General features: G+C 47.3%; 1 protein-coding gene across 1 annotated transcript in view; it reads left to right on the top strand.

The window, feature by feature from the left end:
* COPG2 (COPI coat complex subunit gamma 2) overlaps positions 1-15686 on the top strand; it is a 107668-nt gene that overhangs the window by 58384 nt on the left and 33598 nt on the right. Inside the window, exons 16-20 of the mRNA XM_081038354.1 lie at positions 102-205; positions 714-839; positions 1639-1701; positions 2169-2308; positions 2875-3046. Coding sequence (XP_080894480.1) covers positions 102-205; positions 714-839; positions 1639-1701; positions 2169-2308; positions 2875-3046 — 605 coding nt within the window. The remainder of the gene's footprint in view (positions 1-101; positions 206-713; positions 840-1638; positions 1702-2168; positions 2309-2874; positions 3047-15686) is intronic.

The following is a 15686-nucleotide window of genomic DNA, read 5'->3' as shown; positions in this document are numbered from 1 at the left end:
AGCTAGTATCAAATGGCCCGATGGTGTCCTTTAGGTATGGTGGTAAAGCTACTGGGAACCGTCAGGATGCTGTGACATGCCTATTCTGTGTCTCTGGACAGGTGTATGATGGATACTGATGATGAGGTTCGGGACAGAGCTACCTTCTATCTGAATGTGCTGCAGCAAAGGCAGATGGCACTGAATGCTACATATATCTTCAATGGTCAGTGAGAGCCCAGGATGTAGACAGTACACTCTTGTTCCCCAGATGGTATTTTGCAAGCGTAGCTCATGATTTGCATATGAGCTGACGTCACTAGGCAAAATGCTTGGTTTTTGTCTTCTAATGCGCTTCCAAGTCTGGGAAATCTGAAGTATGTAAAAGCCCAAAGAATATAGCTTGTTCCTAGTTCTCCTTGAGTTCCTCTGGGATGGGTTTACCTTGCCTCCCTTTACCTATGCTATCATTGTTCGCACATAGCTAAGATGCTTTCTTTTCTGGAAGGTACTTATATTTTGTTGAAAATGTTTATGCTGTACTCCTATGTTTCCTTGGATGAAATTATACGCAGTTTTATAGAATAGCTTTTACTTTTAATTATTTAGGTTATGAAGTCTGTGATTATATTTTTCTCCTCCTACAGATAGCTCAGATAAATATTTATAAATCTTGGCCTATCTGGATCCTAGCATTGGCAAGAAGTTACAATGCTGAGCTTTCTGTTTCACAGGTTTGACAGTCTCTGTACCAGGGATGGAAAAAGCCTTACACCAGTATACACTGGAGCCTTCGGAAAAACCCTTTGACATGAAATCTATTCCCCTTGCTATGGCTCCTGTCTTTGAACAGAAAGCAGGTAATGGGAACACTTCACTCTGTTCGTTTTTCTGTGTATAAGTAGTTTTACACCAGTAAAATACACTGTTAGCATATTTTCTCTAATACTTCTTTTGTTTGTTTATTTGTCAGTCTGTACTTTTAAATCTTTTAGAAGTAAGGTGAATATTTTTTTATTAGGGTTTTTTTTTAATTCCTGGTTTTTGAATAAAAGCAAGAATAAGAAACATGATCTAGATTGAAAGTTGTTTCTCTTTTTTAATGCTCCATATTAGAGCATCTGAAGTCAGTTGTCACTGTGTCTCTCCAATAGTAGTTGTGTTGTTACCGCCTGTTTTTATTCTCTGAAGTTGGTAATTTCTCAGTTAATTTTGCTATTGAAGAATATATGGGACAAGATGATAAAAATATTCCCAAGGAATGTCTAACTTTAAAACACACACAAAAAAGAAAGGAACAAATGTTTAGTGGTCAGAACTGAGGATGAATGATCTTAACTTTGAACATTTTTCTGTTGATACAAGTCATGTTTCCTATTTGAATCTTGAGAAGATTTGTTTTATATTGTTCTTTCTTTTAAGAGTACTTTTGTCCATTTAAAGCAAATTCTGTATTTTTAGGGTTTACTTTGTTATTTCACAAAATATGTTCACTAAGTACATTTTAATTTGCGTGTCCCTCCAAAAAGGGTGACAGAAGCCTACTGGTGTTATTTCGCAATAGCTCTTTACATGTCTTCAACAAGTGTCTTTCTGTCTACACTTTCAGCCTGATAGTGGGAGGGAAGCTCACTTGATTGCTCCTATCTGTCTTTGTAGAAATCACACTGGTGGCTACTAAGCCAGAGAAGTTGGCTCCTTCCAGGCAAGACATTTTCCAAGGTATGACAATTTGATGAGTCGAAGTAATAGTCTTGCACCCTGGGCATTGTAAATATGATAAAGTCCACTACTTTCATTCAGTTTGATGAATTCTCAGTATAGGAAATCTTTGTGTGGCTGAGTATTTATTGTCGTAGGTTATAGTTGCTGGGGGCTACCTGGAGTCCCTGGGACTTGCCAATCAGAAGTCGCCAGCTTACTAATTGGGAATGTTGTTCTTTTTCTGTATCTTGGTTAACAGGCAATTCAAATTCTAGGACTTTGGAATATAGGGATATTAGGAATATTAAATTGAGTTGCTTTCAGTAATTGAGTATGTCAACTCTCTTAAGAGGTACTAAAGCTTGGGGATGTATTAGAGTGTTCAACTATTGGGCTACGGAAACTTAAAGCATGGTAGGCATCCAGAATAATGTCTTTCCCTGCCTTCTTATTATTTTACTTTCTTCTTTCCCTTTCCTTGATAGAACAATTGGCAGCTGTTCCTGAGTTTATGAATCTAGGACCCTTGTTCAAGTCTTCTGAGCCTGTTCAACTTACAGAAGCAGAGACAGAATATTTTGTCCGTTGTATTAAGCACATGTTTACCAATCACATTGTGTTCCAGGTGAGAAAAGTGCCCTAACTGGCTCCCGTAAGGACTTAATATGCTTGGAGACAAGTATTAACTCTGCTTTAGTTTGTAATTCTCATTCCTTTTATAGTGAACGAGGCAGCATTTCTGGTTTCCTTTCCTAACTCCATACCTACAGGACAACCTTCATGTGATGGGTTAAAAACTAAAAGGACATAAAAACAAAATGTCTGAAATTGGACAATATAAAGTATAATCTATTAAAAAATAATCATTATTTAGCATCAGGTAAATTAAGTGGGTTGTTCCAAGAACTTGGGTTTCAATTTGATTTTTAGAAGCTATCAGACATCTGCCATCTTGTTTGGTAGAACTAAGTCTCAGGAAAGAGAAAATAAATAATATAAACCCCAAATCTCAAGAATAAGGCTATCCTAGCTGCCTAAAGAAAAATCTTAGGAGCAGACCTGCAGTGCTGTTTAGAGAGGGAAGGTCTAGTGGGTTCCAGAACTGAGCTGTGGGTTTTGGGTGGGAAGGAATAACTTGCTTGCAAATGGTTCTTGTCCTTCATAATAGTTTCCTGTTTGCTGACTTTTCAGTTTGACTGTACCAATACGCTCAACGACCAGCTACTGGAGAAAGTGACAGTGCAGATGGACCCGTCAGATGCCTTTGAAGTGCTGTGCTGTATCCCAGCCCCCAGCCTCACTTACAATCAGCCAGGAATATGTTACACTCTCGTTCGTTTGCCTGATGATGACTCCTCGGCAGGTACTAACCCACCAAAGGGAAGAGATACTTATATAATTACGGATGTGTTTTTGAGCTCTTTAAATGTGGGGACACACGTTCAGCATTCAAGAATATGGTTCTTTTCCTGAATTAAATGTAATGATAAAGATGGTCTATTTATATTTATAAAATTAGTTACTGCTGCAGGATGTTATTTATAACTAAGTCTCTTAGTAAAATTTGCTGTACACTTAATCTTAAAAAAGAAACTGAACGTATACAGGGGTAGTCCACAAAGAGCCCAGGCCTACTGGTGGACCCATGTCACCACTCGTGAGGGGTCAGATAGGCGCTGTCTCCTTTGAGGGAACACGGCCTGCTTCTCCCTGGTGTTCCTTTCCTGGACATACTAAGGGCTTGTTATTTAGCAGATAGATGGCATTTTAAAAATCTGTCGATTTCAACGTCATCAAAATGGCGGCGTGAGGTGAAAAATCTCTCGTTTTTGAGGGCCCTACAGCATAAGGCTGGCGTCTGAGAGTATGTCTCAGCCGGAAATGAGTGTCTTAACCAAAATTTGTGTATCTGCGTTTGAGAACGGCTTTGTTATTCTCTGCTTCATGCATATGCAGTCTGGGGGTTCGGGGTGCTTTAAAGGAGAACCAACTGCTAGTGCCAATGTATTTACAAATTTGGGGATCTGAGGTCTTCTGACCTAGCTCTTGTGAATGTCAAGTGTTTGTTTTACTTGATTTCTTTTCCCCCTTTTCCTACCTGAGTTCTTTTCTCACAGTCACTGCACAGTATTCACAACTGGTACCTGGTTTTCACAGAAATAAACACACATATTGCATTTATGTTTTGAACAACTTTTATTACTAGTACAGGAAAAAACAATTTTTACTAGCACAGGGGGAGAAAATCAGATAAGAAAATTAACAAATATTGGGGAAGGTACAGAGTTCAAGAAATCATAGAAGTACTAGTAAATTGTTATCCCTGGTCATCATTCAGTTACATTTGGGGCTTAACTTGCCTTCTTTTAGCCCCTCTCCGAACTCCCTTTTTAGATACTGGTTCTGGGAGCCCCTGCCCAATCTCTTCTGTGTTGGATTGCAGACCAGGCTACTCACTCTAGCACGAGGTAGATTCACGTTGGCACCATTGCTGGGTCTGAATCCCAGGTTGTTCCCTCTGGCCCCGGGTGGACCTGCACTTTCAATCTGCAGCCCCCCTGGATCCATAACCCCCTGGGTAGGAAGGCACTTTCCTATCTGGCCTCCAGTATTTCTCCTTCGAGCATTAGGCCATCCGAATTTCACCTTTCATTACCTCCTTTATCCCTTTATGAGGTTTTTCTAGGTCCATTCCCATTTAGCATCACTTTCTTTCCTGGTCTGTTTCCCTCTAATTAGATGTGTCTAAAGTATGTCCACCAGCTAGTAATGAAGCTGGCTGGACTCTTCAGTAAAGCTAGTTTTATTTATTCTTGTTCCAAACTAGTATCTGAGCCCAGTCCTACTGTAGCCCTGTGGCTTCCGCCATCATCCCTGGAAACTGCACTTTCAGTTTTTTCAAGTGACCCCCTCTCTGTGTTTCCTAATTCCTCCTCCTGTGGTGCTTCTCACTAAGTCTCTGTTTTTTAAAGGGATGCTATTTCACCACTTAATTTTAGAGAGAAACAAAATGCTGAACCCATTAAAGAATCAAGCTCTTCCCAATTGAGAAGACGAGCTCCTCCCATTTACCCAGGTTGACTTGGATAATTGATAACTCAGGTGCCTCACACCCCAGGGAGTGGTTTTAACAGAATACAATAAACACAGTTTTACAAGATCAAAATACATAACACAACAATATGGAAATCACGGAAATTACATACAGTTGAGGAGAAAACAACAGAAAAGATTCCTATTAAGAGAGTCAGTATAGGATTTTCTCGCCCCTCTTACTGAGGGGTTAATTTCTTTTTAAAACATAGATCTTACAAATTAGCCCAGAGGTTTCAACCTTTGGTCTGCTGGCTATGGACTCTTTTGTTTGATGGTTTGTTAGTATTTTATTTATAAAAATTTGGCATTTGGAGAATTTTCTTTCTTTTTTGTTAAACTCAAAGGACTTGGTGATTGGTGCTAAAAGTCAGTTATAAACTCTTGTCATTGCCTTTTGGAGAAAAGAGATGGAATTTTGTCTCAACACTTGGACTTTTAAAATTTTGTTAGTTGATTTATATTTGACCCTTCATAGATCAGCTTAAAAAACTCCTTTCTATTCTTTTGTCTTTGTGAAATTCTAAAGTTTTTAATCCATGGCCAATCCAAAGTCTTGGCTGTGCAATGAATAGAAGTGAAATACCAGGGCATAGATGGTAATAAAAGTGTCTTTTACCCATTCCTTCTTTTTTGCACTTTCCCACTGCAGATATTCCAAATGTTACCAATCACCTGAAGATCTATACTTTACCTCTACTGTGTCTCATCTCAGAAAATATATTTTCCTTATAATCACAGTAAAAAAAGAAATTATATAGATTGTGATTTCCTTCAACTTGAAAATTGTATAGCATAATAGAAAGGACTAGAAGTTTTGGAGATAGACAATTTGGGATTAGAATTCTTACTTTGCTACACACTGTGAATTTTGGATAAATTATTTGATATCTAAAGCCTTTCAGGATTGTTGTAAAGATGGAATGAAGTTAAAAAGTAACGTGATTAGTGTGGTGCCAGACATATAGTAAATATTCAATTAATAGAGCTATTAAAATTGTTACAATTCTGGAACTATCCACTTTCTTCCTTTATCCTCTTTAAAAATCAAGTCTTCCACAGTTCAAAAGACACACACCCTCTAATCTCCTGTTCTATTTGCTGTATCTTTAAACTTTCCCACTTCCCCTTACTTTGTAAGTGTACAGAAAATCCACACCATCTGAAAAAACTAACCCAACATCAAGATATTACCATAACTCCTTCCCTTAAATTATGGGCAGTTTGTGGAACAAGTAAGTCTCCATTCAGTTAGGCCTCTTAATATCGTCTAGCCTCCAACAATTACTCTGTTACTCAAAACTTTTTAGAAAACCCTTCAAGGCAGCATTCTTTCTTAGTATCTTTACTTGTTCAGCAACTTTCCTTCCTCTGTTCCTTCCACTAACAACATGTGTATGCAACAGTCGGCAAATTTTTCCCCACTTTGGACCTCTGTAATGCCCCTACCTATTTAACTTTTTGTTCCGTTACCTACTCAGAACCATCCTAATCCCCAAATTACTTTTATTATTGCACTATCAAGCCTTATTGCATCATATTTCTCATCTCAAACCATTTCAGCAAATTTAACTCATTTAAAAAGTCTTAATAGAAAACATCCTTACCAAGATCACGTTTAGCAGTCCATGTACATGAGTCTTCTGGTTTTCATTAGCGATGCTGCCTCCCATGTAACAATTCATAACTCTTTCACATGTATTCAGTTCTCGACTTTCTGCCGGCCCTTCCTTAAACCTCCATCTTAACTTGAGCTGCCACAGGATTCTGATGGACTCTGAACTCTTCTCTGAATCTATAGTCTTGATTCCATTATTTGTTGTTCAATACTAACCATATTAACTCCTGACATTCTGTATTAAATCTGCAACTTCAACTAAGTAAAATTTATCTCAGAGTTTTTCACTTCGACTCACACGCATCCACTCACTGGGATCCATTTTAATGACCCTTGATAAAACTTTGCATTCTTTCAATCTAAGTACATAATTTGAATTTTCATTCAAATGCTAAAACAGGATAGGTAGAACATTTTATTCAACCACTATTTCCCCTGCCTTCATCACTAGAATTCGTATCAGTCTAGCCTTTTTTCTTTGTAGAATATTATAAGAATTTATTTGAGCCCAACTGAAGGCATATGCCAGGGAGCAAGATCTCAAATGCTTCCCTTCAGTCCAGCCTCAAAAGCAGTATTCCTCCAATTTAACCCCTTCTGAGACTGTTCAGATTCCTAGCTGGTGCTCTTTATTCTCCTGTTCATTCATCTTGTAAACCAGTCTGCCTTTCCTCAAACAACGCTGACATTTCCGGCATTCCCTCTGTACCTTCACCTGTCTTCCTGTCCTATTTCAAGTGCCCTTTTCACACCATCAGCAACATCATCCAGAATCTTTATTGCTGCTTTGCTTAAATGATAACATCTCTCCAGAATTCAACAGAAACGGGGCACATCCATTCATACCTCTTTTTCCCTCCTTTAGCCTCAGAACACACCTCAGCTTGTTTGCACCGCCCAGGCTTATGGTTCAGTCTGTCTGGCCTTTACCTGGATTCCGCATGTGAACATGTATGAACTTCCTCCTTTGCCTACTTTTGTTACTCAGAACAGCGCAGCCCACTGCACACATTTCAGCTCTGCTCTCAGAAGTACTCACGATAAGGATGGCTGCTGCTGCTGCCCCTTCTGATTTCACTTCAGGAGTTTCTCTCTTTGTGCCCGTATATTCTCCTGAATCTGCCCATTATGATGAGACTTTCTAGTAGACTTTTCAAGCAGCCACCAATTTCTCTACAATAATTTCTTTTTATATATTTCTAACATATCCTTGCAGAAATGTAGCTCATGCTCCCTCTACTGTGATCCAGGAATTGTGATCAAGTTGAACAGGCAACATTGTGTATCATAAACATGAGAAGGTTCCCCATTCTGAGAACGATTTGATATGTATACTGGCGACTCAATCCCAATTTCGTGTTAACCACTTCTTTCCATTTTTCTTCGGCTCATTTTCATTGGAAAAACATGCACCAAAAAATATGGTGTCACCATCTGTAGGACGCATATTTTGTCAGTGCTGCATACCATTCTTTCAAACTCCAATTGATTGCACTACATTGCCTTTAGATCTACTTGGGTTTCCTGTGGTGGCTCCCTCTGTAAATGCTCTACATTGTCTATTTTCCCATAAACAGTGCTTGCCACAGGTATGACTCCCATCGCCTACACTTTCTTAGAGTCACTTGTGTGCTCCGGCTGTCTGGCTGTGGAACCCTACATGCAACCGCTGTGGCTCCTGAGACCTGCCACTCTCCCGGTTGTAGGCTCTTCAGGCCGCTGTGCCCTTCTCCATGATGCCCCGTTACCCACCTGAGCCCCTCTGACGATCAAAAGGTTCCCTCCTCTCCTTGTCTGTCCCTTTCTTGTCCTGTTGCCACCCCTGACACAATACGCATCCCGTCAGCCACCTGCTCATGGTGCACAAGATTCCTGTCTCTCCCTTTCCAGGCTGGACGCGGAGTAAACCGTGCTGAGCCCATCCGCTGCCTTTTCTTCCCTTCCTGTCTTCAAGAGACTCGGCTTCATCTGCACTTACTGCCCTCCTTCCCTGCCACATGCTAGCATGCAACAGATTCACTGTTCTTGTCCTTGACATCTGTTCCGCTCTTCGCCTGCGCTCATACTCCATCCAAAGACGATTCTTTGTCCCCAATGAGCTGTATGGAACCCAAATGGTGTCTGAATTTTCTGGAGCCCAGTGCTTCTCTAGGTTTCTCTATGACCTTTCATAATTTCTCCATGTCATGCCTGTGACATGGTTGTCTCCATTTCAGTCATCACTATCTCTACCCCTCATCCTCCTTTGGCTCTTCCCTCCTCTCCCAGGTCCCTCGCTTGCTTTACCTGCTCTGTGCTCTCCCTCCTGCATGGGCTTCCTCGTGCCCTTGGCCCACCTGATGGGTCAAGTACCTGCATTGTCCACGTCCACTCCTCTTTCGGGCTCTTAGCCATCCCTCTCTTGTCACATCCCTCTCTTGTCACAGTGGTACTCTGATCCTCTCAACCAGCCCCTCCTGCCCTCGCTCAGAGGCGCCGTCTCCGGCCCTTGCCTTCTCTCCCTCCCGTTGGACCACCTCTCGTCCTCCACACTCTCCCAGCGTTCCCCACTGCTCACCTCGTCTCCCACCTCCGGGGCCCGGTTTCCTCATGTCTCCTGCTTTGCTTCTCTACTGCACACATAGCAAAGGAACCGTCCTACCTGAGCCCTGTGACATTCTCTCAGCTACTGTCCGTGAACCTTCCAGCTGATTCAGTCGTCTGCTCTGCCACGTGCTCCCTTCTCGGTCCCCCGCCCACTACTCATCCCAGTTCACTCATCACGGCCCCAGACACGCTGTCCTGAATCCGCACGCTCCGCCCTCCATCCCCTGCTCACATCCTATGGTGCAGGCGGCGGTTTCCTCCCGGGCCCTGCAAACATCACTGCCTGTAACCGTCCGTGCTTCCATTCAGACCCTTTGTCGCACACTCGTCTCACACAGGTCTCGGGAACCTCCTGTGATTCTCCCCCCTTTCTCCTGCCACCACAGGACCTTTGCCTTCCACACTCTTCCTTGTCCCACACCTGCCAAACCCACGACCAACACTCAAGCTCAGTCTCGACCTGCACAGAACCCAGGGTGCTGCCATCCCCCCTTCTCTCCTCCTCCCTACCCAGCAGTGACCTCTCTGCCCGGTGACCCCTTCACACTTGTCTGCGGTCCCACCTGCCCTTCCTTCTGCGGTCACATCCACACGACCCAGCTTCCTTCCTTCTCCACTCCCATCCCTCGCAGCCTCACATGTCAAGCATCCTCAGCTCCAGGACCACCATGCCCCGCCCCCTACCCGCTGGCGGTGAGTCCCAGGTCACCGCCAGATGCCTTCTGGGCTACATCCAGTTGCTCGCTGTCTGCCTGGTCCAGGGTCCTTCCCCCGCGTCTGACAGTCTTGACTCTGATGCCTCCATCTCTCCCGACTCAGGGGCTCCTCTGCTCATCTTCACCTGCCTGCCTGGCTCTGCCCTCTGCCCTCTGCCCCTTCCACCCAGTGATTCTCACCCGAGGATGCAGGACCCCCAAGGCGGCCTATCAGCGTCATCTTTGGGGTGTGTTTTTGGGTTTTGTGTTTGGTGTTTTTGGTTTTGTTTTTGTTTGGAGCAGAGCACTGCTCCCCCCTGAGATGTTGTGATAGGCCTCCCTTGGGGTCCATGCCCACAGCCCCCCCTCGGGTGAAATCACCCCCCCCCACCCCCGGGAAGAATCACTGCTGTGGAAGCCCCGCCTGAGCCCCTGAGCTGCACCCTCCCCTTCTGCCTGTAGCCTTCCACCTGTTTCCACTGACACTTTTTCCCAAAAGATCCCAGCATTGGTCCCCATTCGGACATTGGCCCAGCATGCTCCTCTTGGAACCACCACGTTGCCTTCCATATTTACTCTGAATCCGCCATGCCCCAACCCCAGTCTGCATTAGAGCACTGTTCTCTTTCACTCCCACCCCTCAAAATACCCCTTTAAGATTCTTGGAAATCGTGACAATCTTTGGTCCAAATCTTGTCATTTTCGGCCCCTGTGGTCCTCACACCCCTCTGTGGTGCCCACCAACCAGCCCTTTCCCTTCCCCCTTTCCTGCCGCTACTCTCCTGTGCCCTCTCTGGGAGGGGTCACTGGTCTTCCCCACTCTCTCCTCAAGCTGCAGTCATCGCCCCAACACTGGACGTGGAATCGGTCCACAAACTCAGTTAAAGATCGTTTTCTCAGAGTCTGGAGTTTGGCTCATGTTCCCCACCCCCCCATGCCCACTGACCCCAACCCTGCCCTCCCATCCAACCCATTAAACCCAGCCCACACCCAGACCCAAACCCTGTCCTGCACCCCGACCCAGCCTCCCTCCCATTCCCCACCTCCCACCCCTTCCCCGCCTCCCACCCTTTCCCCACCTCCCTCCCCTTCCCCACCTCCCACCCCGCCGGATCCGTAGTAAAGAGCCTGGCCAAAAATGTTTTACCCTTTCCACAAAGTTCAAGGCTATAGGAGCAGCCAGTGCTTCCCAACGACTAGCCACCCCTCTGCACTCCTCCTTCCCCACACCACTGCTCACGTTGGCTGTCCCTGATGCTCTGAACTTCCTGGTGGTTGGCTCCTCTGAGACCTTCCAGGAGGCCTACTCTGCCACCTCCCTTTTCTCCTTGCTCCCCTGTTGGTGTCCAGCCTTTCTCCTTGCACTAGGTCCCCTCTGCATCTTCACCTGGCTGCCTCACATCACCATGTCTGTCTCTGCAAGGTGACCCCCCCTTTGCACTGCATCAAGTTCCCTCTGGACATTCCTTCCTGCGATCTTTCATCACCCGACTCATACTTTCCTTTTCCTCCTCAACGCAAGGAACGCTCCTTGCCTCTTCCCTAGGGTCATGCGTCTCATCTCAAAGCTTCCTCATGCCTGTCATTCACCTGCATTGTGTCATCCCATCTCCCTAAGAGTGTGCTCCCTCCCATGACTTGCTCTCACTGCTCACACTCTTTCTTGTCCCCTTGCCACACTGTGTTCTCTTCTAAAACCCATCAGCTGTCACTCATCAAGTCTTCACTGGTTTCTAGCACTGCTCTCCCTTTATATTCACTATTCTTTAGCCTCACCCAGTCACACCTTCCTTCCTCTTCTCTCTTCCCCTTTAATCAAGACATTGCCCACAGAATACAGCAGTTTCCACCCCTTCCTTCCCGTCTTCCTTCCCTTGCCTCCACTGCTTCCATCTCTCCTCCTTGAGGCCCCTTGATACACCCATGACCGTGACCCTTGCCCTCCCCACCCCACTGACACTATCCGGATCCTCCCTTTGCCCTTTCCCTCTTAGCCACACTGCCCTCACAACACTCACCCGCAGATTCCAAGACCCTCCCCCCTCTCTCTCTCCTTCCCATTCTGCATGGCCCCCTCTGTTGTCTACTGGATGCAGCCTCCAGACCAAGGGCCCCAAGATCCTGCCATCCTACTCCTAGCTGTCTCCCTCTGAGCCTCTTTGCTGTCCGTATTCTACTCTCAGATCAGAGCTATGACATCCCTCTGGTTTGAAGGTCCCCCATCCTTCTCTGCTGCCCTCTGGGTCTCTCTGACACATGCTAGACCTCCACCCTTTCCAGCCTCTGGACTAGTACAGCACACATCCTGCGATCATTGTGAAATGTCACCTTCGCCCTGCTTCCGGTCTGCGCCTCCTCCATTTCTAAGCATGTGAGTCCATCCACGTGAGTCGATCCTGAAGTCTGAGGTTGCCTGCCAGTCGTTTCTCCTGGGTGGATCTTAATGTGCAGCGTGCCCCGTTTCCTCTTTTTCACCACAGTCATTGTAGCCCTTCCCCCACTTGTCCCTGAAGCTCTCGCGTCATAGCCGGAGCTCTGACGTCTCAGCTCTGCTCCTACCATCTGGCCTCATTACCGAACATGACACTGTTCTTGGCCTCTGAGATCTGCCGATTGTGAGCTCTTCAGGCTGCCTGCCATTTTCATGGTGCCCCTTTCTCTACCCTGAGCCTGTGGCACATTCACGAGATTCTCTCCATTCCTCACACCTCCTGTCCCTTTCTCTTCACATTGACCCACAGACAGTTGCTTCCCAGAAATCACCTCGTGGTGTCTGGGACTCTCCTGTGTCTCTCTCCATGCTGGGTGTGGCCTGCTCACCCCATCCTCTGCCCTTTCTCCATTGTTGTCTTCAAGAGACCTTCGGCTTCATCTTTACCAGTCCATCTTACTTCCCCTGCTGCCTGCCAGTTATGCAACAGATTCAGTGGTCTTTCCCGGGACATTTGCTCCTTCTGACTTGCTCTCAGACTCCCCATTGCTAGCTTCTTAGTTCCCAGCATGCTGTACTGAATCCACCTGCTGTCCCAATTCACACCCAAACACCCTACCTTTTCAGATGGGCCCTTTCGGAGGCGGTCGTTGCTTCTCTGGGCTGCCCTCTCACCTTTCAGGACTCCCCACGCCTTGCACTGACAGGGCTGACTTGAGTATTGTCCGCAGGCCGCTAAATCAACCACCTCATCCTCCGCCGGCTTCTCCCACCTCTCCCAAAATCCTCACACACCTTACCCGCGCTGATTCTGCCTCCTGCGTGGGTTTCCTCATGCCCTTGGTCCATTTTAGGGGCAAGTTACTGGTTTCTGCACTTCCACTTCCTTCTCCATTCTTTGCCATCCCATACTCAGTGCCATGCATTCCCTGAGCCTCTCAACCAGCCCCTCCGGCCCTCGCTCAGAGGCGCCGTCTCCGGCCCTTGCCTCCTCTCCCTCCCGTTGGACCACCTCTCGTCCTCCACACTCTCCCAGCGTTCCCCACTGCTCACCTCGTCTCCCACCTCCGGGGCCCGGTTTCCTCATCTCTCCTGCTTTGCTTCTCTACTGCACACATAGCAAAGGAACCGTCCTACCTGAGCCCCGTGACATTCTCTCAGCTACTGTCCGTGAACCTTCCAGCTGATTCAGTCGTCTGCTCTGCCACGTGCTCCCTTCTCGGTCCCCCGCCCACTACTCATCCCAGTTCACTCATCACGGCCCCAGACACGCTGTCCTGAATCCGCACGCTCCGCCCTCCATCCCCTGCTCACGTCCTATGGTGCAGGCGGCGGTTTCCTCCCGGGCCCTGCAAACATCACTGCCTGTAACCGTCCGTGCTTCCATTCAGACCCTTTGTCGCACACTCGTCTCACACAGGTCTCGGGAACCTCCGCCTCTGATTCTCCCCTTTTCCTTGTCACCACAAGTCTTTTGCCTTCTGCCCTCCCTCTTGCCCCCTGCCGCCCTCCCCCCTCCCCGCCCCATCTGCCAATCTGCCATCCCATGACCAGCTCGAGTCTCAACCTGCATAGAGCCTGGGGTCCTCCCACACAGTCCTCCTTCCGTCCCCCTTCCCACCTAGCAGCCATCTCTCTCCCATATGTTCTGTTTCGTGTTGTCCCCCATCCCATCTGCGCCTTCCTTCTGCATGGACATCCCATCGGGTACTCTCTGCTCACATCTGCACAACCCACTTCCTTTTGCATTCCATTCGCAGCTCAGTCAACCCTACTCCACATGTATCTTCAACTCCAGGACCAAACCTTGGCTTTCACTCCATAACTGCTGGCGGTGAGTCCCAGGTCACCGCCAGATGCCTTCTGGGCTACATCCAGTTGCTCGCTGTCTGCCTGGTCCAGGGTCCTTCCCCCGCGTCTGACAGTCTTGACTCTGATGCCTCCATCTCTCCCGACTCAGGGGCTCCTCTGCTCATCCTCACCTGCCTGCCCGGCTCTGCCCTCTGCCCCTTCCACCCAGTGATTCTCACCCGAGGATGCAGGACCCCCAAGGCGGCCTATCAGCGTCATCTTTGGGGTGTGTTTTTGGGTTTTGTTTTTGGAGTTTTTGGTTTTGTTTTTGTTTGGAGCAGAGCACTGCTCCCCCCTGAGATGTTGTGATAGGCCTCCCTTGGGGTCCATGCCCACAGCCCCCCCTCGGGTGAAATCACCCCCCCCCCCCGGGAAGAATCACTGCTGTGGAAGCCCAGCCTGAGCCCCTGGGCTGCACTTTCCCACTTGGCTCTTCTAGTGTTCTATCAGTTGCCACTGACACATTTTCCTGAAGGACCCCACCCAGAGTTGGCCCCACTGTCATCCCGGCACTGTCCTCTGGACTGCATTCCCTTCCAGATTTTCTCTCTCATACCTGATGTGCCCCAGATCCCAGTCTGCATTGAAACATTGTTCTTTTTACAAACCCCAACCAGTTACCCTTCCTGCCCTCTACCCTTTATGACTCTCAGGAACTGTGACCATCTCTTTTGTCTAAATCTGGTCCTTCTTCTCGCTTTCCTTACAGTTACCCTCCTCATCAGATCCATCACTGTCCCCTTGCAGTTTTACCCCTGTGGTCTTCACACCCCTCTGTGGTGCCCGCCAACCAGTCCTTTTCCCTTTGCCCTTTCCTGCTGCTACTCCCCTGTGTCCTCTCTGGGTGGGGTCACTGGTCTTCCGCACACTGTCCTCAACCTGCAGTCATCGCCCCAACACTGGACATGGAATCAGTCCAGAAGCTCAGTTCAAGGAGATGGTTTTCTCAGTGGCTGGAGCTTGGCTTATGTTTCCTCATGCCTACCCCCATGCCCACTGACCCCTACCCTGGTCTCCCATCAAATCTGACCCACACCCTGACCAAACCTCATCCCCCACCCTGACCCTTCCTCCCATCCTGTCTTGTCACATCTAGCATCTATAGTTAAGAAACTGGCTGAAATGTCTCCCCTTTCCACATTTAAGGTTGCAGGAGTAGCCTTTGCTTTCTGCCACCCTCTCACCACCCCTTTTCTGCTAGTCCTTCCCCATAGTGTTGCTCCCATTAGCCGACCCCATTGTCTTACTATCTGCCATCTCCTCTTCTCCTCGCCCCCCAGTGGTGTCCAGCGCTCTCCACCACACTCCATCTTCCCTGGGTGCCACCCATCACCTTGTCTGTCTCGGGACACTGACTGTCCTGAGGTGCTACATCAAGACCCCATTTGGAAATTCCTTCCCGTGACATTTCCTCACAGGACCATGTCTTCCCTGTCCTTTCCCAGGGAAAGCATCCTGCTTCTTCTCTAAGGCCCATGCATCTCAGAGCTCCCTGATGCTTGTCATTGAGAATCACAGAGTCATCCCTCCTCCACAGGGGTGTGCTCCCTTCCCACTGCTCACCAGGCCACGATGTCTCCAAAAGCATCCGCTGTCACTCACCTGGTGCTTCCACTGACTTCCTGTACTGCCCTCTTTTTAGGCTCCCTTTTCCTTGGTCTCACCCTCTATAACTTTCCTACCTCTTCTCTTCCCTTTTAATCAGGCACTTGCCCACAGACTTTACAAC

The sequence above is a fragment of the Rhinolophus hipposideros genome (assembly GCF_964194185.1).
Source record: "Rhinolophus hipposideros genome assembly, chromosome: 25".
Classification (NCBI taxonomy): Eukaryota; Metazoa; Chordata; class Mammalia; order Chiroptera; family Rhinolophidae; genus Rhinolophus; species Rhinolophus hipposideros.
This window is presented reverse-complemented; position numbering and strand designations above follow the sequence as displayed.